Source organism: Schistocerca americana, chromosome 4 (assembly GCF_021461395.2).
Source record: "Schistocerca americana isolate TAMUIC-IGC-003095 chromosome 4, iqSchAmer2.1, whole genome shotgun sequence".
Classification (NCBI taxonomy): domain Eukaryota; kingdom Metazoa; phylum Arthropoda; class Insecta; order Orthoptera; family Acrididae; genus Schistocerca; species Schistocerca americana.
This window is the reverse complement of record NC_060122.1, coordinates 182,051,399-182,077,822: the sequence shown is the minus strand read 5'-3', so window position 1 is coordinate 182,077,822 and position 26,424 is coordinate 182,051,399. Positions and strand designations below refer to the sequence as shown.

The 26,424-nt window shown below is 41.4% G+C and overlaps 1 protein-coding gene across 4 annotated transcripts in view; it reads right to left on the bottom strand.

Annotated features, from left to right (window-relative positions):
- LOC124612253 overlaps positions 1-26,424 on the bottom strand; it is a 215,210-nt gene that overhangs the window by 158,635 nt on the left and 30,151 nt on the right. For all 4 annotated transcript variants that reach the window (XM_047140333.1, XM_047140334.1, XM_047140335.1 and 1 more), the window contains exons 6-9: positions 25,581-25,805; positions 14,534-14,633; positions 6,180-6,352; positions 1,121-2,066 (exon numbers count right to left, since the gene is read on the bottom strand). In XM_047140333.1, coding sequence (XP_046996289.1) covers positions 1,121-2,066; positions 6,180-6,352; positions 14,534-14,633; positions 25,581-25,805 — 1,444 coding nt within the window. The remainder of the gene's footprint in view (positions 1-1,120; positions 2,067-6,179; positions 6,353-14,533; positions 14,634-25,580; positions 25,806-26,424) is intronic.

Below are 26,424 nucleotides of genomic sequence, written 5' to 3'. Positions count from 1 at the left end.
GAAAAAGGTACTGCTCATACATGAGTAAACAGCGTATGTACTTCAGCCCACTGGCAACTGCTCAAACGAACCTAATGTGAATAGTTGTGACAACAAGGTATTCGGAAGCAGTTTGTTATTACGTATAGCATAGTCTCTGTCCTAAAGCATTTGACACATTTTGCTGCTGGCAGACACTTGTGTGTGGACTGTATTTTGGTTTTTTCTCCCATTATGTTTTACTTCTGCAGTAGAAGGATACAGTAAAATTCTTCGTTAGAGTGTCAGTTCTTACCAACCAAAATTAGAAAAATTTAATTGAAAATTAAAACAATGAAAAATTCCCAAAATTCTAAAAAATTCCTGTGTTTTCCCCAGTTTTCTCCCAAATGAAAGAATTCCTGGGGTTTTCCCAGCACGTATACACCCTGATAAAGGGAAAGCACATCAGATGCAAGTAAATTATATCTGTAGCAAAAGAAACTTGTAACCTTGCTATATTTAGTCAACAGTGACCACATTTTCCATTATGACTATGGAAGTAGCAGCTTCTTCCCCATTCATAATGTCAAGATCATGCTGCATGTTTTATCAATGACTCATATTTTGATAATAAATGACACAAAATAGAAGTTTGTACTTTTCAGTCCATTAATATGGATTTGAATCCTGATTGTCCAGAGTCTTACCCACATGTCACCCCTCTCAGATTTGGATTTGGATTTGAATACCACCCTAGCACAAATTTCTAAGCTTTGAAAATAGTTCAAAATGTATAAGTGGCACTGGACAGTGAAAACTTTCTGCAATTAATGGGTCAGAAGGGTAAATGCAGGAAAGGATTTCACTGGTTTCAGGATAGCGATTATGGGAAGTGGCTGGAAATGAATAAAAGAATGGTAAGAGGGAAAATGAGTACTGTAGGTGAAAGTAAGAAAAATGAAAAATTGAGAAAGAGAGATGCCAGCAGATACACAGATATAATCATAATCCATATAAAACAGAGGCGGACCCCATGTTGGCAGCTGGTATGTAGACCACAGTATGTCTCACTGACAAAAATTTCTTTCTGACCTATTATTTAATGAACTATTTGTGGGAGGGTCGGAGAAGAGCAAATGTTTAGTCTAATAAAACATACCTCTACATCCTTTTTCTGCCTTCCTAAGTCTTGTTCGGAATGATTAGGTCTGTGCTGACTGTGTGACTTAAAATTCTTCTGATGGATGTTTCTGTTTTGCGTTTTATTTCTATCACCACTTTTATCACCACCATGTTTTCGATTTCCTTGACTGTGTTCATTCCTTTTACTGGCTTCATTCTGCCCATAGCTGTTACGACCCTTGCCAGGTTCATTCTGTCCATAACTGTTACGATTCCCTTGATTATGATCATTACTCTTCCAACCAGCTTCATTTTGGCCATAACTGTTATGAGGTCTATTCTGGTTTTCACTACTGTGTGTTCTATTAACATCGCCAAAGCCAGGAGACGTGCTTGTTTTGTTACCTCGAGCATTACGTTTCTGACTGCCAGATTGCTTTGCTGTCTCATTCTGCATGTAATTATTTTGAATTTGATCATGTAAAGTATTTTGCTTTCCTGTATTATTGATTCCTAACAGTGGTGAAGGCAAGTTCCCAGACACTTCTGCATCTGCCAAAATCCTCCCTTTCACATTTTCACTAGCCAACACATTTTCTCCGTGTTGCAATGAAGGTTTGATATCCGATCTTTTGCCATAATCTCTCTTTTCATTATTTCTTAGTAAAGGCTGTGGTGTCTGCAACACTTCTGCATTTGCTGAAATTCTTTCTTCACCTTGGTGAAGTATGTCACGTTGAGCATCACTCTTCTGAGTGAAATCTCTCTCAATGCTATTATTATCCTGACCATTTCTTGGAGTGCTGGTACGATAGCTGTTATTGACTGGAAGTACTGGACACTCTGCAACTTTATTCTTATCCATTATATTCTTCCTTTGTTCAAAAACAGAGTGACTGTCTTTGTTTTCAGCAATCGTCAGTGGTGAATGAAGAGATAATGTTTTATTGGGTGATACTCCAGTGGCAGTGTTTACAATTCCCCTGAAAAAGACAAAAAGAATTGCTGCAAATGTCACAGGAAAAACATTTCAAACAAAAACTAAAGTAAGTACGTCAATTTTTGAAAATATAAGTAAACTAAAATTAGTTATATGAGAAATCCTACAACAATTCCAGTTTATTACAGACTTGATAATATGAACAGAAAGAGAAAGTAAGCATAAGATGTAGTAATGAGAGGAGATGGGTATTACTCAAATGGATTGCTATGTATCCATTGTGGATGACTAACTGTGACTATGATTTAAACTGGTGGTTTATCTTGTAATAAATCTGCAACCAGTAGCTTTTTTTAATGTTTGTTGAAACATGAACATGTTTTCAAGCCACTGCTGGCTCATAAGCAGATGGAGGTGTTACAAGAACATTTCTATCTGGATAATTATTCAAATAAATAGATAACTAAAATTTTATCATTAATAAATTACATGAAAATTAAATAAGTGACAAATAATGCCACCACATTTTCTTTGGTTATTTCTTGTACAGAATCAGTTTTGGTTCCCATAGCTCAGTGCAGCTTCTGTTTAATAAATAACTTATTAGTGGTTTGTTCAGAAATGTGCCTTTGTGGCTCAGTGGTTTAAGTTCCAAGCAGCAAAACTTAGGCTTAGGGCGCAATCTCGGTTGGTCTTACTATTTTCTCTGTTACATATCACTCTTTCACATTTAACAATAACAATAATTCTAAGTCAAGTTGCACCATATTTCCAACTACATGCTGAAATGTAGATCCCACTGTAACTGGCTGTATAAGTCTCCTCAGAGGGGCACACCACAATGCCTAGTAAAGCACTGCAATGCTGAAACCTACCTTCGAGTCCACCAAGCTTTACCCGATTTACAGCGTAACAAATGAAACAAAAATGCTTCTAGGCAAACAGCCTCAGCAGTATGGGCTGTAATGCACTACGCAGCTGCAACGTTGAGCAGCCAGCTGATTGTCAGTACCAACAGATCAGTCAAGAGAAATTGATGTGGAATATGTTATAATTTTTTTCTGATAGCAAATGTACTTTACTATAATTATAAAAAATGGTTTTTCTGTCTTCTTACTTTGTTTATTCACTCCATATAATAAATTCACATACACAGATACTGATCAATTTTGCATAGAAATCTTTATAATAAAAAAATTATGAAAGTCTGTGGAAAACCTGTAGTGCTTCGAGGATTTTGGCGTAAATTCTAGAACCATTCGGCCTTTCACCATCTCGGACACATGATATTTTAGATGTGAGTGGAAGAAATAAACCCTATCTACTGCGCATCACCTGTGTCTGAGCAGGTTTGAAGTTTGTCATACAAAGACGGTAGACACAGCGATCAAACGGCATCGAAAAGTCGGTCGGTCCATGGAAGTCTTAATGAAAGCACACGGGAGCACCAAGGAACTTCTGTGTTATTCTGAGCTGTTTTGTAACTGTGACTATTGTTAGTGACAAAAGAACGTTTGAGTTGAGAAGACATAAGTTACTTTTAACTTGAACTCCTTAAAGGCAAGACATGTGTATGATTCCTGTGTAATACAGTTGTGGTTATCAAAACAACTCTGTTGTAATTGTAACTTAACTGTTTCTAATGTGAGGCGACAAGTGACTTACAAGAAGTCAATTGTTTATGTGAGAAGTGTGAATTTTGTTCTTTGTGGACATTCAAGTACCGATAGTTGTTGAAAAATATTCTTCGAGTACCTCATTATTTCACAATGAGAGAGAGAGAGAGAGAGAGAGAGAGAGAGAGAGAGAGAGAGAGAGAGAGAGAAGGCTTACTGTGACTAGCATCATTCTTCGGAGAAGAAGTTTATAGAGATTCCAGAAGTCGGCTATCCAGAGAAGAAGATCATCTGCGCATTCCCAAGTAAGTCAACTTGTGTAAGAGAAGTGGCGAGTTTGCACATACACTTCACACCCTCTTAAGTCGTCAAGGCGTTAGACGCCCCATACCAAAGAAGGGAGTATCGTTGCCATGCGCCACTGTCACAGATGAGCATTTGGTACATCTGATGATTCAGTTCTTCCTGATGGAGGATGGAGTTAACAAACAATACAAGAACCTCTACCTAACAACTGTCTCTGACTAGATGGTTTATATAATGCACTTTTGGCACTCGCAAATAAATGGACAATATTTCATCGCTCAAGGAATTTTCAAGAACAATCTGCAATTGCCATAACAAATGCATGCTACGTTTTATGAAATAATGTCCAAAAAGGAGATGGAAGCCACATACGTTCTACAAGAGATAACCTGCTAAGAACTGGCAGTCCACAGCCATGAAATCACAGTGACCCAGGTAATGGGGTTGGGGTTGGGTTGTTTGCGGAAGGAGACCAAACAGCGAAGTCATCGATCTCATCTGAGTAGGGAAGGATGGGAAAGGAAGTCGGCCGTGCCCTTTCAAAGGAACCATCCCGGCATTTGCCTGGAGGGATTTAGGAAAATCACGGAAAACCTAAATAAGGATGGCCAGACACAGGATTGAACCGTCATCCTCCCGAATGAGACTCCAATGTGCTAACCACTGCGCCACCTTGCTCAGTCACAGTGACCCACAGTGGGCTACAATCCATGTCATTTTCTTACTGGCTGCCACAGCCTGGCTCCTGTCTACACCTCCCACCACTAACACGCACAAGAACTCTACGTAAGCAACCTACGATAAGAATGCAACTGGCAAAAACTGTCTGATATGAGTGTCACCTTGATAGAACTATGCAATTTGTGTTTGTAATGCTACATAATAAGTGAACCAAGCAAGAACTCAGTTGTTCCTACTGATTAACATCACCAGACTTTGAATCTAAAGTCTCCGAAAACATTTATGGAATTCAGCTGGACATCCAAAGTCATCTGAAATGTTTTAGGATTAGCTGAGTGAGCTTGCCGTTAGCATGTGGAATAGTTCTTCAATCAGACACCACCCACCTACGCAATTACATAGAGCCTTGAGATTCAAAAATTTCTGAAGATACACTAGGTTCAAGTGAATAAAGTTCATAATACTGCAACATGCTTCAAACTTTTGTATCATGAAAGTGTCAAGAGAATTTGAAGCCCTTTTCACCTTTCTAACCAATGGCAAATATTGCAGCTAAGTCTTATCCACGATTTAAAAATAAGTATTTCACTTCTATTGCTGCGTGTGACCAAGGTAGTCTCACAAACAATGTGTGTTACAATGATAAATCTCTGTAAATCAAATGAGGTTTCTAAGCATTTACTTTCTTCATCTGGTAAAGGACTTTGCCTAGTTGCTAAAAAAAAAAATAGCCAATAGCCTATTTTTAAATGTGGCTGTCTGCTGTTCAACACCTCCTCTATATGGTGATTAACAATCTGTTATAATTCATGTTAAGTCACAAGATGAGTTAGAGTGAACAGAAGCACAGCTACTCGTGTTATCTGTCTTAATCCATACCTTTCTACTTTAAGAATAGCATGGTATTTTGGGGTGGCGAAAGTATAACTTGGAGATATCTACACAATAGCTCCTTAAATCAGTATACCAACCACATTCGTCAGGCAGTAAGCAAAAACCGTTTTTAAATCAAAAACTTAAAATTTTATGATAGGAGTACCAGTGGATCCAGTTCACAGCAGAGAGAACAGTCTCCTGCAGATAGCGAACTGCATCTTAGCTCAAATAATGGTTCAAGACATGTTCGTAATTATGACCTTTATTTAACCAGTCAATATCAGTGCCCACTAAACAAGCAATAACGAACTATTCCAAGTCCACTAGACTGTAGCATGGTGGATTCCAGCAAGACGACTGAAACAGTAGTTACTTCGCTACTACGCTAACTGAATCCGGTATCAGCCTTTTTAAAAAAAATCTGGATGAGGAAAGCATGAGCAAATTAAGGTAGAGCAATTAAACAGAGTTCTGAAAAGTGATTGAATATTTGTTGTATTACTTTAGCGAACAGTCTCAGAATACTTCCAACAGGTGACAATTAGCATGAGCTGGAAAGGAGGTGAGGGGCAGGAAACCATTTAAATAAGTGTTCCACTTAATGGAACATACAGATACTTAGTTGGAAAAAGAACACTTCTCTGAGAAGTTTCATTTCAAGTATTCTACATACTTACGGTGGAGCTACACAGTTGGGTTTGTGGTTTGGCCAGTCATTCCTTTGGCATTCTTCTGAACAATAAAAATCCCCACATCGTGCACATACAGAAGTCGTTAATCTTCCACATGCCAAACAAGCTCGGCAAGCTCTTGCTCTTAAATGTACAGGATCACCATAAACATATTTACCCTGTAATAAAAAGTAAAAATTTAAAACTTTCATAAAAATGAATGAGGAGAAGTTTGTGAGGAATTTGGTCATTCTTTCATCCATAAACTACCTTATTCCATACATCTCATCAGGAAGGAGTCTTCAGGTATGTGTGTAGAATTTAATTACACTCTACCTGACAAAAGCAGCCACTACACTTCTGAACATGTTTTGCGAAAACTGCCTTGAATAATTAGACAACCCATGCTTGAAGAAAATATTTTAGATCTTGCAATTACAAACAGGCCTGATCTTATTGACGATTTCAGTATGGGAACAGTATCATCACAGTGACGACAGTTACTAAAGTTAATAAATCTGTTGAGAAGGCCAGAAGTGAGTATATGCTAGAAAAAGCAGATAATCAGTTGTTAGCATTCCACTTAGATAATGAATGGAAATCATATAGCTTCATTATGATGGATATAGACGGATTACGGGCAAAGTTTAAACTGATTGTAAATCCCACTGCAGAGACATATGTCCCAAGTACATGAATGTATGGGAAGGACCCTCTATGGTTTAATAACCAATTTCAAAAATGCTGAGGAAACAGACTGTTTCACTCTTTGTTCAAAAAACAGTCCACAAATGTTGACAGGTAAAAGTAAGTAGAACTCCATGCATCTGTAGAAGATAAGTGCATGAAGCTATAACAACTTCCTCCAACATACAATAGTGAAAGAGCCAGCGAAGATCCCAAGAAAATTCTGGTCAAAGGTAAAATCGATAAGCAGGTTGAAGGCTTCTTTCCAGTGGCAATAGAGGAAAGTTGAAGTTCTAAATTTCACATTTAAGAAATCATTCACACCAGAGGATCGTACAAACACATCGTTTGACCATTGTACAGATTCCAGCATGGAGGACATAGAAATTGCATTTGTGGCGTAGAGAAGCAACTGAAAGAATCGAAAACAAATAGGTCACCAGATCCACATAGTACCCCTATTTGTAATTTTGTCAAAAACTGACATTTTGACCTGTGGCTGTGAACAAAACATAAGATGAGGATACCAGCAACCAGCCACTTTTTACAATGCTATCTATTTATTTACAGTGTCGTTACTGGTTTCGAAGCAACAGGTTCATATTCAGACGACTAGTTCACATTTTTCCATTAGCTTTCGTCTTTTGTTTCCCCAATTGACAAAATTTTCTTGGGGTGGTGGTGCCCTACAACCAAATCAAGATGTGAAACAAAAGGCAAAGCTAATGTAAAATGTGAACTAGCCATCTGAAGATGAACCCGTTGGTTCAAAACTGGCAAAAGCACTGTTTAAATAAATAGATAGCATTATGAAGAGTGGCTGGTTGCTGTTATCTTCTATGTAAGAGTCAACCTATAGTCCCTTTTGATTGTACAGAGAGTACTCTGCAGCACTGGCCCCATAGCTTGCATTTAACGCGAGTGTCTCCCCCAGCAAAAAGTCTCAAGCGAATGGAAAAAACCAAAGGTAACTCCTGTATATAGTTGTTGTTGTTGTGGTCTTCAGTCCTGAGACTGGTTTGATGCAGCTCTCCATGCTACTCTATCCTGTGCAAGCTTCATCATCTCCCAGTACCTCCTGCAACCTACATCCTTCTGAATCTGCATAGTGTATTCATCTCTTTGTCTCCCTCTACGATTTTTACCCTCCACGCTGCCCTCCAGTAATAAATTGGTGATCCCTTGAAGCCTCAGAACATATCCTACCAACCGATCCCTTCTTCTAGTCAAGTTGTGCCACAAACTTCTCTTCTCCCCAATTCTACTCAATACCTCCTCCCATCTAATTTTCAGCATTCTTCACCAATTCTCGAAAGCTTCTATTCTCTTCTTATCCAAACTATTTATCGTCCATTTTTCACTTCCATACATGGCTACACTCCATACAAATAGTTTCAGAAACGACTTCCTGACAAATCTATACTCCATGTTAACAAATTTCTCTTCTTCAGAAATGCTTCCTTGCCATTGCCAGTCCACACTTTATATCCTCTCTACTTCCACCAACATCAGTTATTTTGCTCCCCAAATAGCAAAACTCCTTTACTACTCTAATTGTCTCATTTCCTAATCTAATTCCCTCAGTATCAACTGACTACATTCCATTATCCTAGTTTTCCTTTTGTTGATGTTCATCTTATATCCTCCTTTCAAGACACCGTCCATTCCATTCAACTGCTCTTCTAAGTCCTTTGCTGTCTCTGACAATTACAATGTCATCGGCGAACCTCAAAGTTTTTATTTCTTCTCCATGGATTTTAATACCTACTCCAAATTTTTCTTTTGTTTCCTTTACTGCTTGCTCAATATACAGATTGAATAACATCGCAGAGAGGCTACAACCCTGTCTCACTCCCTTCCCAACCACTGCTTCCCTTTCATGACCCTCGACTCTTGTAACTGCCATCTGGTTTCTGTACAAATTGTAAATAGACTTTCGCTCCCTGTATTTTACCCCTGCCACCTTCAGAATTTGAAAGACAGTATTCCAGTCAACATTGTCAAAGGCTTTCTCTAAGTCTACAAATGCTAGAAACATAGGTTTGCCTTTCCTTAATCATTCTTCTAAGATAAGTCGTAGGGTCAGTATTGCCTCACGTGTTCCAATATTTCTACGGAATCCAAACTGATCTTCCTCGAGGTCGACTTCTACCAGTTTTTCCATTCGTCTGTAAAGAATTCGCGTTATTATTTTGCAGCCATGACTTATTAGTTTGGTAATTTTAACATCTGTCAACAAATGCTTTCTTTGGGATTGGAATTATTATATTCTTCTTGAGGCCTGAGGGTATTTCGCCTGTCTCATACATCTTGCTCACCAGATGGTAGAGTTTCGTCAGGACTGGCTCTCCCAAGGCTGTCAGTAGTTCTATTGGAATGTTGTCTACTCTCAGGGCCTTGTTTCGACTCATGTCTTTCAGTGCTCTGTCAAACTCTTCACGCAGTATCATATCTCCCATTTCATCTTCAACTACATCCTCTTCCATTTCCATAATACTGGCTCAAGTAAATTGCCCTTGTGTAGGCCCTCTATGTACCCCTTCCACCTTTCTGCTTTCCCTTCTTTGCTTAGAACTGGGTTTCCATCTAAGCCCTTGATATTCATGCAAGTGGTTCTGTTTTCTCCAAAGGTCTCTCTAATTTTCCTGTAGGCAGTATCTATCTTACCCCTAGTGATATGCGCCTCTACATCCTTACATTTGTCCTCTAGCCATCCCTACATAGCCATTTTGCACTTCCTATCGATCTCATTTTTGTGAATTTTGTATTCCTTTTTGCCTGCTTCATTTACTGCATTTTTATATTTTCTCCTTTCATCAATTACATTCAATATTTCTTCTGTTACCCAAGAATTTCTACTAGCCCTTGTCTTTTTACCTACTTGATCCTCTGCTGCCTTCACTACTTCATCCCTCAAAGCTACCTATTCTTCTTATACTGTATTTCTTTCCTCCATTTCTGTCAATTGTTCCCTTATGCTCTCCCTGAAACTCTGCTCAACCTCTGGTTCTTTATGTTTATCCAGGTCCCATTCTCCTTAAATTCCCACCTTTTGGTAGTTTCTTCATCTTTAATGTAAAGTTCATAACCAATAGATTGTGGTGAGAGTCCACATCTGCCCCTGGAAAAGTCTTACGATTTAAAACCTGCTTCCTAAATCTCTGTCTTACCATTATATAATCTATCTGATACTTTCTAGTATATCCAGGCTTTTTCCATGTATACAACCTCCTTTCATGATTCTTGAACCAAGTGTTAGCTATGATTAAGTTATGCTCTGTGCAAAATTCTACCAGGCGGCTTCCTCTTTCATTTCTTCCCCCCAATCCATATTCACCTACTACATTTCCTTCTCTCCCTTTTCCTACTATCGAATTCCAGTCACCCATGACTATTAAATTTTCGTCTCTCTTCACTACCTGAATAATTTCTTTGATCTCATCATACATTTCATCAATTTGTTCGTCATCTGCAGAGCTAGTTGGCATATGAACTTGTACTACTGTAGTAGGTGTGGGCTTCATGTCTATCTCGGCCACAATAATGCGTTCACTATGCTGTTTGTAGTAGCTTACCAGCACTCCTATTTCTTTTATTCATTATTAAACCTACTCCTGCATTACCCCTATTTGATTTTGTATTTATAACCCTGTATTCACCTGACCAAAAGTCAGGTTCCTCCTGCCACAGAACTTCACTAATTCCCACTATATCTAACTTTAACCTATCCATTTCCCTTTTTTTAAGTTTTCTAACCTACCTGCCTGATTAAGGGATCTGACATTCCACACTCCAATACGTAGAACACCAGTTTTCTTTCTCCTGATAACGACGTCCTCTTGAGTAGACCCCGCCCGGAGATCCAAATGGGGGACTATTTTACCTCCGGAATATTTCACCCAATAGGATGCTGTCATCATTTAACCATACAGTAACGCAGCATGCCCTCGAGAAAAATTACGGCTGTAGTTTCCCCTTGCTTTCAGCCGTTCACAGTACCAGCACAGCAAGGCCGTTTTGGTTAGTGTTACAAGGCCGGATCAGTCAATCATCCAGACTGTTGCCCCTGCAACTACTGAAAAGGCTGCTGCCCCTCTTCAGGAACCACATGTTTGTCTGGCCTGTCAACAGATACCCCTCCGTTGTGGTTGCACCTACGGTACGGCTACCTGTATCACTGAGGCACGCAAGCCTCCCCACCAACAGCAAGGTCCATGGTTTATGGTTCCTGTATGTAAAAAGGGTAAAAGAATGGCTTTCATAATTACCGTCTTATCCTTAACATCGGTTTGCTGTAGAATTCTTGAAGATAGTGAGAGTTCAAATATAATAAACTTCCTTGAAACAGAAAAGCTTCTGTATACTAATTAGTACAGATGTAGAAAATATCACTTGTGCAAAACTCAGCTTGCCTTCTTCTCACGTGATATCTCATAAACCATAGATGGGGGGCAGCAGCAGATTCTATAATCCTAGATTTGCAGAAAACATTTGTCACAATGCCCCAAAGCAAATTGTTGACAAGGTCTAAGCATAAGGTTTAGGTTCCCAGATATGTGAGTGGCTCTATGACTTATTAAGTAATAGAAACCAGTATTTGGTCCTTGACAAAGTGTTTTTCACAGACAAGGATATGAGGAGTCCCCCAGTGAAGTGTGACAGGACAACTCTTATTCCTTCTATACATAAATGATGTGACGGACAAGATGACCATCAAGTTCCAGCTTCTCTGCTGACGACATTGCAGTGTACCAGCAAGTGTCGTTGAGTGACTGTAGGAATATGCAAGATGACTTACACAAAATTTCTATTTGATATGATGGTTGGCAGCTTGCTCTAAATGTAGAAAAATGTTAAGTTGATGTGGATGACTAGGTAAAACAGTCTTGCAATGATTGAATACAGCATTACTAGCATGCAGCTTGACACAGCCACTTTGATTAAATATGTAGGCGTAACACTGCAAAGTTACATGAGATGGAACAAGAGCATCAGGTTGGTAGTAGGGAAGGTGAACTCTCAACTGTTTTATTGAGATCATTTTGGGGAAGTGTAGCTCAGCCATTAAGGAGAATGTGTATAGAATGCAAGTGTGTCCCATTCTTGAGTTATGTTCAAGTGTCTAGGATCCCTACCAGGTCAAATTAAAGGATGACATTGAAGCAATTCAGAGGCATGCTGCTAGATTTGTTAACTGTAAGCTCGATCAGCATTTAAATATTACAGAGGTGCTACATGAACTCAAATGGGAACCCCTGGACAAGATGATGATCTTTCCACAAGGAACTATTGAGCAACTTTAGAGAGCCAGCATTTGATGGTGCTGAATGATTCTACTGCCACCAGCGTACATCGCACAAGACCATGAAGGTAAGAAACGAAAAATTAGGGCTCATGCGGAGGCTCTTAGACAATCTTTTTCCCTCACTATTTGCGACTAGTAATAGTACAAGGTACCCTCCACCATGCACCACACGGCGATTTGTGGGATGTGTGTGTAAGTGTAGATGCAGGTCACTTCCGTAATCTGGAGGGATCGACGAGCGGGAGGAGGGAGGGGATTGGGGGGGGGGGGGGGGGGGGGGATGTGTGCTTAAATTAAGAATTAGTAGGAGTAATACATTCAAATGGGAAAGATGAAGGCCTCTTTACTCATATAATTATAAATAGAAACAACATCCATCAATGATGGATCAGGTTTTGGGGCAGTTAGAAGTGGAAAAGAAATTACAAGTGAACAGAAAATATGTGAAAACACAACAAAAATGTGACAGTCTCTACATATTGAAATTTTTAACAAGGGAAAGGAATATAAAGGCAAAATTAATTATGAATGTGGGACTGGCAGAAAGAAACTAAAGAGAGACGCTTCTGCACCACAAAGAGCATTCACACTGCACAGTTGCCTGCACTGAGAATTACTTGTGTCTCTTATACACATCCACACATTAGAAAACTAATGCATTAAATAAACGAATTGGACTAATGAATGACATAATCTGTGAACTTATGGATTTCTTGGTTATGAAAGTGACTTAAATCTTCTGGCCAATACTGTCCATTCACAGTCAACTTCAATCTTCTACCAACGAAGTATGCAGAGGCACTGTAGTAGCCAATGCCGTATGTGATGTTTCATTTCAGTGTCCTATTCAAACTGTTTATTCTAATCTAGAGAGAGAGTGAAGGAACAGTTTCTGACCTATCACTCAAATGATACACAATTCTTTTTGTCAGCAGAGGGTTTATGTACTGCGTGAGGCAGATGAGGCTACTCTCCTACAGCATTCCTCCCACCCAATGATCAATATGTTGTTCACTCTCTTGATACATCTATTCATCACCTCCCCTTTTAAAGAACTTAGGCTAAGAGATCCTGACATGTATGCCATTACTTAAAATGTTACCAACACATCGTCGCTGGAGACAAAGTTCCAAGGTTTATTATTCTTTACCTTTATTGTAGCTCTATGATAGATTACAAATTTTACTATAATGAGAAAGTATAACTAACCTTCCAAAAAAGATGTGATACAAGTTCTTGGACAATTTCACATGTTGATGGCTTTTGTAAGGAAAAGTTTTTAACATTTAGACATGCGGAGAGGTATGTTGCACCAGGGAAATACAAACTTCACTGCCCCCCCCCCCCCCTCACCGTTTTTACAGCAGACTGTCTCGTCTTCTCCAAACAAATCATTCAAACCTGTGTTGGATGCTGCTCTGTCACAAAACTTTTACCCGGAAAGTGTCACCCTGCAGGTCAATTGCTGATAATTGCCCTTTTCTTCAGATTATTTTCACTCAGCTGTTTCTCCCACCAATCCAGAATCATTCAATTCATCATATAAAGTTCCCAAAATTCCTTATTCACTCAACAAATACAGCATGCTTGCAGCAGACTTACAGAAAACATCAAAATCTAAGGAGTACACACACGAATCTTAGAACAATGCACTCCATCACAACAGGAGCTGTTACATTCATTACTAATTTTCTTGAAGCAATTCTATAAACTGACAATGAGAGCAGTACCTGTCGAAGGACAGGTCGTGAGATGTCTATACACTGTCTTGATACAAAAACTGTCCAGTTATTGAACAATAGGTGACATGTATCTTGAAATATCACAGCCCAAGGTATACTAGGGCACAGTCTTTTAAATGCAGTGTCATGGCCCAAGTTATGCTCTGGCCTGGCCACCAAAATCTGAACAGTATGCCTGATAGGCAGCAAATGTAATTTTTCAAAACCAATCATAAGCATGTTTCAATCAGTTATAGTTCCCTAAAGACATTTTTATTTATAAACTTTTAATATAGTTACACAAGTCCCGAAGGTAACACTACTTCTCTCTCTCTCTCTCTCTCTCTCTTTTTGTCTATAATTGAGTAGTACGCAATCCTGTAAAAAAAATTGTGCACATTTATATACCATTTTTGCTATCATCAAAGGGACACGTTACCATACAACTCAGTTATCAAGTAAGAATACTAAGCACACCATTTTAAGATTACCAGATTCTAGACTGCAGAGCACAGCTTCATTTAAGACTTAATTTCTGTATTTTTAATTGTAAGTGATGGACACAAAGAGTTTCTTCATAATGACCCATTGAGGGCATCCTTTACAAACAACAACAACAATAATAATAATAATAAAAACATACGTACACTTTGTCTTCTGATTGTATTTTCAAGCTCATCAGAACTGTTGACCACAGGCTCCGGAGTGTGAAACAGTGATTGTCTCTTTACACCTGGTCTGTCCGCACTGTAATTTAATACAACCAATATATTACATATATGCAATCATCATTTTGCCACAATTAATAACCTGCTCAAATTTCCTCTAAAGGTGCGTAGTAAATATATCTATAAATGCAGTCAACTACTACGATTTTTTTAAGCTCACTAATAAATGTACATAATTCATGTATCCTTGGTCCCTTACATCAGATCACCACGGAATTCTAAGTAACAGCCTTCTTCCATAACTGATTTGTGTTTAAGCACACACACTAATGCTGAGTCAAAACTACCTGGTAAAAAATACTTGTAAACTTTCTTATGAGGAAACAAAGTGACTGGACAGTTCTTGCCTTCTGGAGATGAAATTTGAAGACTACCAGCATGTATTTAAAAAATCATGCCAAACTTTCAGACCTACTCTTTCTTACCTCATGGAGGAGACCTGGGAGATTTGGGAAGGACAGTCAAGAATAACAGGCCACACAGACTTCATACTGAGAGAGGTCCACCCACTGTGAAGACAAAAGCCTTTGCATAGATTTTTTTCCTCTCTCCTTTTCCTGAACATGTGGGTTCCTCTCAGTAGGGGATCTGAGTTACCTGCTCATTTTCAAACCTTCCCAAACCATTCATTTCCTTCTCTGAGAAAGAAATATGCAAGCTAGAAGATGGAAAATGTGCACTTGAAATGAAGTGAACAGTTGAAACTAGCCAACACTTTGTTTCAAATAAATTGACTGCCTCAGTAGAAACGATTAATAAAAGCCAAATCTCTTTAGCAAACCAGCAAAAATAACTTCATTGTTCTGTAAGGTGATTAATGCTTGACTGTCAAAGGTGGAAATAAAATCTGGAACTATTAACATATTTTAGCCTGCTGTAATTATGCGAACTAATTCATTTGACAACTCCCGGCCACAAAAATCCGTTTTGTTATCACTTAACGTGAGAGCAATAAACGAAGAGGAAAAAACAAAATCACCGAACGTAAACAAAGGTCACGTGGAGATGACCCACCTCCCCATCACAACTCTGACTGCTCTGTGCATCAGCCCGGGATCTATGATATTTCCGAACAGTGGCAATATTAAGTAGTGGCGCCCAGCCACACTTCCGTAACCAGAAGCGGGAGAAGGTACTACTCATATGCAACTCAACTGCACATGTACAAGAGCCCGCCCGCAACTGCTCAATCGAATCTAATTTAAACAGTTGTCACGTCACGCTCATTGGATGCAATTTGTTATAAAGCTTGCATAGTGTTCCTAAAGCCTTTGACACGGTTTACTGTTGGCAGACGCTTGTATGAGCACTGTTTTGTTGTTGTATACGGCGCATTTCCTTTGGAACTTAAGTTCCCCCCCCCCTCTCCAGTTCATGTTTTGTTGCTGCAGTATTATTCTGCAGTAGCAGGATACAATAATATCCTTTGTTCGAGTATTGGTTCTTACCAGTCAAAATCTCAAAAATTTAACTGAAAACTAAAGCAATGAAAAATTCCCGGAATTCTAAACAATTCCCGGGCTTTTCCCTGTTTTCTCTCAGATGAAGCAATTCCCGGGTTTTCCCGGATCTCCTGGGTCGTATACACCCTGTCTGAGGTCTGTATAAAAAAAAAGAAACATGGGAAAGGTACCAGGCAAGCAGATTTTGATAAATTCCTAAAAAACTCACTGGAGTATGGTACTACTGTGCACCATTAATCAAAATTAGCCCCAAATATAAATAGAAAAAGAAACAGCTAAAATACTATACAGATGAGGTGGCTCTCATTAGCGATGAGATACTCCGACTGTATGGAAAATATAAGAATTCTTGTAGAGGAGGGCCTGAGCTGAATTACACTTCTTACTGAGCTTGTTTACAATGTAAAAATAACTACAAGACAAACTGATTCTGGTCAAAAAACTTTCATGTTAACATTACACAAAAGGTGCTCCCAACAAATGCAAAGCTGTGTAGGACACAATTATTTAAGTAAAGTCTGAAACTCACACACAAGATGCAGTGCTGGTCCACAAAGAACTTTCTACCATCAATGAACGAGCTGAAAGACTATCAACCAAACTGGTGCTTGTGCTTTAGATCATCTTGGTGCTGATTCTCATAATAAGTATGCCATCTACTGGAATTTTGTCACCCCCAAGGATATAAAATCTGTGTCAAGATTCTCAAACTGCAGAAATATGGACTGTTATTGCTTCCCTATACACAATTAAAACAGTAACACATTTTTATCTGTCAACATCTTTCTTTCATTTTTAATGTGTGTTTAGAACCTAGAGTTTTGCCTGATGCACTCAAAGCTGATTAAGAGATACCAGTCTTTAGAAAGGGAGATCAGCATCTGCCCCCAAAATGTAGATCTATTTTTACTGTCCCAAATATCTTCACAGTTTTTGGGACTCCAAAGAACAACAAGCTACGTAACTACTTCAGAAAACACAACACACAATTTGGATTCCAACATAGCAAAAATACCACTACAGCTGATGCTGAAGTTTATAACCAAGTTTTAACTGCATTTGAAAGTAAGAATCCAGTGTCAATTGTACTTTGTGATCTCTGCAAAGGCTTCAACTCTGCTTAAAAAACTGGCATATTATGGCATTCCACCTTTAGCTTCAATCAACTCATCTAAGCAACATGAGGTAGTTTCAATTGGGTAAAAACAGATACTCCTCACTGAAGGAAGTTTGGACTGGAGAGCCATTGGGCTTGGTGTCCACTTTTTTCTTGGCCACAGTTTGTTGGTGGCCATTCATATGGACAGACAGCTTGATGGTTGTCATGCTTACATAGAATGCAGCACAGTGGTTGCAGCTTAGCTTATAGACCACAAGACTGGATTCACAGTTAGCCCTACCTTTGATGGGATAGATGATAATAGTGACCGGACTGGTGTAGGTGATTGTGGGAGGATGTATGGGACAGGTTTTGCATCCAAGTCTATTACAGCGATGTGAGCCATGACGTAAGGGGTTGGGAGTAGGGGTTGTGTAGGGATGGACAAGTACATTATGTAAGTTTGGTGGATGGCAGAATGCCACTGTGGGAAGGGTGGAAAGGATAGTGGGCAGGACATTTCTCATTTCAGGGCACGACGAGGGGTAGTCTAATCCCTGGAAGACGATATAATTCAGTTGCTTCAGTCCTGGGTGGTAACGAGTTACAAAGGGAATGCTCCTCTGTAGCCGGAGTATGAGACTTTAGGAGATGGTGGGAGACTGGAAAGATAAGCCATGGGAGATTTGTTTTTCTACAAGGTTGGGAGGATAATGACAGTCTGAAGACTTCAGTACGACCCTCGGTATATTTCGAGAGGGACCACTCGTCACTGCAGATGTGACAATCACAGATGGCTAGTCTGTATGGAAGGGACTCCTTAGCATGGAATGCGTGGCAACTGTCGAAGTGGAGATATTGCTGATGGTTAATAGGTTTGATATGGACAGACGTACTGACGTTGCACTCTGAGGTGGTGGTTAACATCTAGGAAGATGGCTTATTGGGCTGAGTAGGACCAGGTGAAGCAAATGGGGGAGAAGTTGTTGAGGTTCTGGAGGAATGTGTACAGGGTGTCCTCGCCTACAATCCAGTTAGCAAAGATGTCATCAATGAATCTGAACCAGGAAAGGGATTTAGGAATCTGTGTTTTTAAGAAGGATTCCTCTAGGTGGCCCATGAATGGGTTGGCATAAGATGGTGTCATGCGGGTGCCCACAGCCGTACCCCAGATTTGTTTGTACGTAATGCCTTCAAAGGAGAAGTAATTGTGGGTGAAGATATAGTTGATCATGGAGACTAGGAAGGACGGTGTTTGTTTGGAATCTGTTGGGTGTTGCGAAAGATAGTGCTCAATAGTGTTCATATGCATTAGGGATTTTGTGTAAAGGGAGGTGGCATCAATAGTGATTAGCAGAGCAGGAACTTTGAGAGTCTGTGGAAGAAATGGTTGGTATATTTTATATAGGAGGGTAGGTTCCAGGTAATAGGTTGAATGTGTTGTTATGTGAGACCAGAGATTCTCTCAGTGGGGGCACAGTACCCCGCCACAATGGGATGTCCTGGGTGGTTGGGTTTAAGGACTTTAGGAAGTATGTAGAAGATAGCAGTGTGGAGAGTGGTAGAGGTGAGCAGAGAGATGGAGTCCTGGGAGAGGTTCTGGGATGGGTTTAAGGATTTGAGGAGTGAATAGAGATTCTGCTGGATTTCTGGAATGGAATCATAGTGTCAAAGTTTGTAGATGGATGCATCTGACAGCTGGCAGAGTCCATTCACCATGTTATCCTTGCGGTTCAAAACAACAGTGGCAGAGCCTTTGTCCGCAGGTAGGATTATAAGGTCGGGGTCAGTTTTTAGATGGTGGACTGCAGTTCTTTCTGCAGATGTAACTTTAGTTTGCACGTTGAGGGATTTGGGGAAAGATGGTGAGGCAAGGTTAAAGGTTAAGAAGTTCTGAAAAGTTAAGAGGGGGTGATTTGTGAGCACTGGGGGTGGATCACAGCTGGATGCAGGAGTGAACTGAGTCCAGCAGGGTTCAACATTGGCCTCTGGTTGAGTCCGACTGGTAGGGTTGGTGGTGAAAACGTTTTTCCACTGTAGGGACAGGGTGTAGGAGAGAAGGTCTGTTAACTAGTCCTGCATGACTGAATCTGGGAGTGGGGCGAATGGAAGGCATTTGGAAAGGACTGATCTTTCTGTGGGGGTAGGGCTTCTGGGGTAAAGGTTCACGGCTGTGTTTCAGGTCTGTTTAGGTTCTGCAATCTGTTTGGTAGTGGAAGGGAGTTTTGGAGGGTGGGGTAAATGTTTTACGTCTAAGAGACAGGGTTCATCAGCTATGAGGGGATGTGGGAGAGACTTGGAGGTTGTGAAGGTGGTGAACAGTGGTTCCCCAAGGAGGGAGTAGGAAGTGAGCAGGGTGGAGAGTTTTTTGAGGTGGTATTGTGCATATTGCTGTAGTTCCTGGAGGGCAAGAGTTTCAAAGTGTTATCTGTTCCAGGGGTTTGGAATTGCACAGCAGGAGAATTTTGCAGATGGCGAGAAGGTACTGCAAAACATTTGGGCTTGGTTGATATGGTTCTGCAGGCCTATGCTGGTGAGGGTTAAGAATTGGCAGAATCTGAACACAAAGAGGTCACTTTGGAAAGAGGGGTGGCAGCTGGAGATGATTAATTTGCTGGTAAGGCCATCTGGGGGGATTCCATGAGCCAAGCAACAACACAAGGAGAGTATGTGGCACTGGGTTCTATCTAGGGACAAGGAAACTTTTCTGTACTGACGCAGATGGAAGGAGAAAGGATCAATGGTGGTGGAAAAAATTGGAAAAATTACATAAATAACATAGAATTACATCCAGAAATTGGCAAAAATACACCCAAATACATGAGGGATGAAATGGATGCAAAAGGGAGAAACACTGAAATCTGAAGGAGCTGACAATGGCAAAAGGTGAAAACTCACTAAAATTGGCTTGAAGTCACAATGATATCAAAGAACATGCGTATTACTGTGGGTAGCAGGTCTGAGGGTGGGTAAGTGTGAAAAAGGGGAACAGCAGATGTGACTGGATGAGGCAGAATTAATGGGTGTGAACAGGGATAGAACGGAGAAAGAGTGGGGATGGAGAGGGGTTTGTAGGATGAGATACAAAATATTGTGGCACCGGAAAAGTGTTGGAAATAACACGTGAAAATACGGGAGTGTGACACAGGGACAGTGATCAATTTGAAGGTATATGATTAATGATATCAGCAGGAATAATGTAGGACTTAAAGATACTGAACCAACAATCAGCGTGGTCTTGTAGCCATCTGTTGTGTGCAACCGCAATGGTTGATAGAGTGTGGTTTGAAAATAGAGCGTGCAGTGCAGTTTGTAAGGCAACAAAAGAAACACAGGGAAGGAGAGAAAGAAGGACGGATATTGAGTATAGTAATGCATGAGCCGTGTGTGGCTCGTGTTCCTGCCTTCATGTATTTTACACACTGATTTTGACGTACTTCCACCTCACTACGTTCATTTAAATTACTACTGTCACCGAGTTGCTGCTTTGCCTGACCATGGGCGGCACTAGCAGCGTGTATCGATATATCCCATCTCATAGTATCTTTGCTCAACTGCTATTTACTTTCCAGTTGTTGTCTGTCATAAGGAGTTTAGGTCACGAGTTCGGGCGGCCAGTCAGTTGGAACACGTCTCGAGCGCAGTCCGGACCTGCCAGTCAGGGAGTTGCAATGCGGCACTAGTGCAGTCAGGCTGGAGCAGCAGTGAGGTCTGCATCAACATGGCTCGCCCAACCATTGCTGCCACACATCACTTGAGCCAGGCCACGGTCTTGGTGGGTCATCGGTCGGTCATGCTACCAGACGACGCGTTATGGCTCGCCGATCATTCATGAGTAAGGTGTGTGTGTGTGTGTGTGTGTGTGTGTGTGTGTGTGTGTGTGTGTGTGTGGGCGAGCGCGCAGGCAGGCATGCGCATAGACTCCCGATTTGTCTTCGTGCGCCCTTAGTTACTGTTGGGGTCTTCGTGCAAGTGTTTGTCAGGTTGTGTGTGTAGTTGGCGTTATTTCCACTGACTACTATTTTAGATGTTGTTGGCATTCTGAGGTAGTCAGTCAGTTGCTGCGGACCAGGGAAGATATCTCCGCACGGTGCAGTTGGCTGGGTCCGCTGGCGGTCCCTGCGCAGTGTCTGAGCATGTGTGGAGCTGTCTGATCACTACAAGCTTCGTAACTCACCGACCCAGGACGTCAAAGTTGATAACCATATTGGTTGACTACAATTCAAGTGGACCAGCAGAATTTTCTGCCTTGTGGCTGTTAGTGCATTGGTTACCTGCCCTGGCCACTAACGTAATTTCAGGTAGTGTCCTTTCCTCACCTGTTTTCACTATCCAACATGGTGTGTAGTTTTGACAGCTTAATACATATTTCTTGTGGATAATCATGCCCTATCATTTTGTGTTTGAATTCTCATGTATCGATTGGTGGCGAGAAAGTCGTTTGTCGGTCGGTCCGTGGCTGTCCCTTGTTTGGGTTCCGAAGGATGAAGTGAGGTTGGGCTCACCACCTGTCTCACCTAAGTGAACAAGGGCAGACAGACCCCCTGGAAGCTCCTGAGTGCTGTTGTCTACTGTCTTTCTCACCAGTGTTTAAATGTCTGTTTATAACCTATCATAGTCAATGATTAAAAAAATATTGGTTTTACTGTCTTTTATAGAAGTAAGTTTGAATTCTGGCAAGTGGATATTTGCTGAAAGATTATTGCTATTATGTTATCTTTTCTTTAGTCCAGTCTCAGCTAATTAAAATTTAAAGCTAATGGTTATAATTTTTTTTAAATTATCGAAAATTAATTGTGGGGCTTCAGCATTGGAACCTTGTTCTGAAAATTACCTTTCAAAAAATTACCTTTCAAGCTTAAACATTGCAGCCTACTGCCTTTGAAAGGTTATGGTAATTTATTGTATTGCATCTGATTTACATATATCTATTCACCGTTGCCTTGAGGCTTTCAGCCTAGCTGTGGTTATTTTGACTGCATTTTCATCTTGTTGATTGTCAAGACTTCTTGTTTGGAGGCCTTCAGCTGTGAAAAATTCGGAGTTTGCAATTCGTAGATGTAAAGGTTCGGCTATATGCTGCTTTGGTTGTAAATGTGTTATTAACTTACAATAAATTACAAGTTTAAGGTGAAACTGACCCCAACCTTATTTGGCCGCTTTCAACAATCCTGATCACCTGTTCTGACCAGCGGGTTTAGCGGGCATCTCACTGCATTCAAAAATAGTAACATAGAAAAACAGCATTGGGTTAGGATTGAAGAAAAGCCTTGAGGCAAAAATCAAACAATGGAAGATACTGCATGGAATGTTACAATATTATGATAAGGAAAGCAACTACTAACTGTATGGCGGAGATGCTGGGTCACAGATAGATAAGGGAGGTGGGAGAGAGGGGGGAGGGGAGGGGAGTGGGAGAGGGGGGCAGTGGGAGAGGGGGGGTGAGAGGGGGGAGGGGGAGAGGGGATGGGGGGAGTGGGAGAGGGGGTGTGGGGTGAGGGAGAGGGGGTGTGGGATGTGAGAGGGAGTGGTGGAGGGAGAGGTGGAGGGAGGGAGAGAGAGAGAGAGAGAGAGGGAGGGAGGGAGGGGGGGAGAGGGAGGGAGGGAGGGGGGAGAGGGAGGGAGGGAGGGGGGAGAGGGAGGGAGGGAGGGGGGAGAGGGAGGGAGGGAGGGGGGAGAGGGAGGGAGGGCGGGGGGAGAGAGGGAGGGAGGGCGGGGGGGAGAGAGAGGGAGGGAGGGCGGGGGGGAGAGAGAGGGAGGGAGGGAGGGGGAGAGGGGGAGAGGGGGAGAGGGGGAGAGGGGGAGGGGGGGAGAGGGGGAGGGGGGGAGAGGGGGAGGGGGGGAGAGGGGGAGGGGGGGAGAGGGGGAGGGGGGAGAGGGGGAGGGGGGAGAGGGGGAGGGGGGAGAGGGGGAGGGGGGAGAGGGGGAGGGGGAGAGGGGGAGGGGGGAGAGGGGGAGGGGGGGAGAGGGGGAGGGGGGGAGAGGGGGAGGGGGGGAGAGGGGGAGGGGGGGAGAGGGGGAGGGGGGAGAGGGGGAGGGGGGGAGAGGGGGAGGGGGGGAGAGGGGGAGGGGGGGAGAGGGGGAGGGGGGGAGAGGGGGAGGGGGGAGAGGGGGAGGGGGGGAGAGGGGGAGAGGGGGAGGGGGGAGAGAGGGAGGGGGAGAGGGAGGGGGAGAGGGAGGGGGAGAGGGAGGGGGAGAGGGAGGGGGAGAGGGAGGGGGAGAGGGAGGGGGAGAGGGAGGGGGAGAGGGAGGGGGAGAGGGAGGGGGAGAGGGAGGGGGAGAGGGAGGGGGAGAGGGAGGGGGAGAGGGAGGGGGAGAGGGAGGGGGAGAGGGAGGGGGAGAGGGAGGGGGAGGGGGAGGTGGAGGGGGAGGTGGAGGGGGAGGGGGAGGGGGAGGGGGAGGGGGAGGGTGGAGGGAGGGGGGAGGGAGGGGGGAGGGAGGGGGGAGGGAGGGGGAGAGAGAGAGAGAGAGAGAGAGAGAGAGAGAGAGAGAGAGGCAGGCCTTGTAGGTCAAAAGCTTATTTCTGACAGTTTTTTGTTGTGCCTGTCTGCAACTCAGCATCTCCGCTACATGGTGAGTAGCAAATTTCCTTTTCATAATAAAGCGAATATTAAATTCAGGACCTAATCATTGTGTCAGCTTCCTCCAAATGTCAAGTGACTCTCTAATAACCAAGTTACTTCACCCTCATATTGAAAAAGAAGATACATGCACGCAAAAATTTGTTCTCTTCTAGTTGGTCCTCTAATGAAATTCATTAAAATTCCAAAATTTGGGAACATATGCAGTGAGAACTATTACCAGAAATAATTGTTGTCTTAAGTAATTCAGATGATCGAAAATTCAGATAAGTGTATGAAAAAAAACCATTTTTATTATTAACTCTAGAAAGTATTATTATCTTTTAAGTAAGTTGTCATATGGTTATCTTTCTACAGTTAATACATAATGTTAGGTGATTGATTTTGTAAAAATGAGCAATGTAAGGCTTCTTCCAAAAGTTCATTAATCAGTTTCTTCGTCACTTTCCTATGTTTACTCCCACCTTCACTGTCAAGTTTGCAGGTGGACTTTAAAACTGAATCAGTACTCTTTTTAATAGTGTGTATCACAGAGATACCCTCAACTCTCACCATTCTTAATGACTGACTTACAAGCAGTTTCTCCTTTTTTAAAGGAGCAATAAAATTTATCTTTAAGCAATAATACCACACTCTTGCACTTTGACAGACGCAGTACGGCATAACAACTGGTAGCTGTCTAACTCAAACAATAATGGAACTTGCATGTCAAGAGAGCAGGTGGGCAGTGCCAGCGTGACGTGTATGTGCCCACACGGACTAGACTACGAATAAATTTGTTCATGGTTCACAATCTAGATAAACATGAACCCACATAACTGAGATCTGGATAATCAAGTCTTCACTGTACGTTGTCTGCAGAAGAATCGAAGAGCTTGACTTTTTTTTTTATACTTGCAGTTTTATGTTGTGCATAGAATACTCAATTCCTTCTTAACATCTTTCGGTGTAGTGTGTAGCTGGGCAAATACGGCACCTCTACCGTTTTGGTAATTGCCAGGGTTACTTTGTTTTTATCCACGGTGACTGCTTCTAGAGCACTGGAAACTCACAGGACGGTGAGATAAAGTTTAACAAAACTTCTTCAGTAAATGTGCAATGAAACAGACGTGAACAAAATCCTCTACAATCGATCCAGGTTTCTCTCTGAGACGTGAAGACTGCTGTACACGGTCACATATTTGAGGAACCTAGTAAAGTTTGACTAATTGTTTGGTCATGTACAGAGTACTTAAAGGTGCATATGTACATGACAGTAAAAATGGGAATAACTGTGTGGGAAAAATGAAGGTTTAAAAATGGATGGATGAGAAGAATAATAATCTATAGAAAATTGTGGTTGTCACCTTAAGTTAACAGTAGGACACTGTCTCCTCAGAATTCTCTCTTTATAATTGTTTATCCAGTGCACAAGATTAAGCCATAAAGCATTTAGCGGTGGTAGTTCTCATACACATTTCGTAAGTCACATTTAATTTGGAGAAGAGAATGAAAACCCTAAAAATATTTGCAATATTTCCAACATTCAGAATTGGAGCAGTCAGCATTTTGTCTAGGAACTTTGTGCGCAACTACAAAATATCTTGCCTGAATATATAATTCTTGGCATCTGTAACATTCAGGTCCTTCAAATAACATTTCTTATACTTATGCTCTTACCACTAAAAGAAGAGTAGTTGAGTTGGAAAGCAAAAGATAAGAACAACCACTGAACACACACAAGATATGCAGTATTTTAAATAAGTAAACCTATTGCAAATCTCTTGGCTGAATGAGAATACTCATTGTGTTAAGTGTAGGTGAATAACTTCTAAATGGCTCACCTTACATTGTAGAAACCTCTCCCTTTAGAAACAGTTCTGCTGCTGCCTCCCGACTGAAGGCTACAATGAATTCCTTTCAACATAACTCCATTAACTTCATCATAGCCTAAACATTCATCATCAGAATAATCATCAATAAAACTGCCTCTGCCCACAGTAGGTGTCCTGTGTTCCTGAAGGTACACCTGTCTGAAACTGCCTCTTCCAAGCCCGATGCCACTCTTTCTGCAATGAGAAACACTTCATCATCTAAGCCAGCAAAACCATTATAAAAATTACTGAAATAAGATGGTACAGCACAAAAAGGTATTTACAAGTCATACTGTTTTGTACACACAAACTAGTTGGTGATCAAGCAGGAAGTCACTTTCAGTAATGAGATTAAAGCACAAGAGAATAAAATAAAACCACTATACTTACAAAACATGAACAGAGTGCCTCAAACTCATCTGTACTTTTTTACTAAGCTATGAATGCCACTGGAATTTAAAAACAGTAACTTTGTCACAATATTATGGGATTCGCAGTTTATACAAAAACCTCTTGTAAAGTGAGTGATGTGGCAAACTGCAAGATGGGACCCCATGTGCAGCAAAAACACAAATTATACTGAAAAACGCTACGTAGTAAGCTAAATACTGAATTTTAAAGTAAGACATCGACATTAATGTCAAATAGTGAAACTTCACCCAGTCACAATACGTGTATCACCATGTTTTAAGACATATGGCCACAATTTTCATCACAGGTAGTATTTTCTTTCATAAGACATTAAGCAAAACAAATGACATGATGACAAATGACATTGTAGCACATATCCAGGAACTGTTTCTGAAGAGTCAGC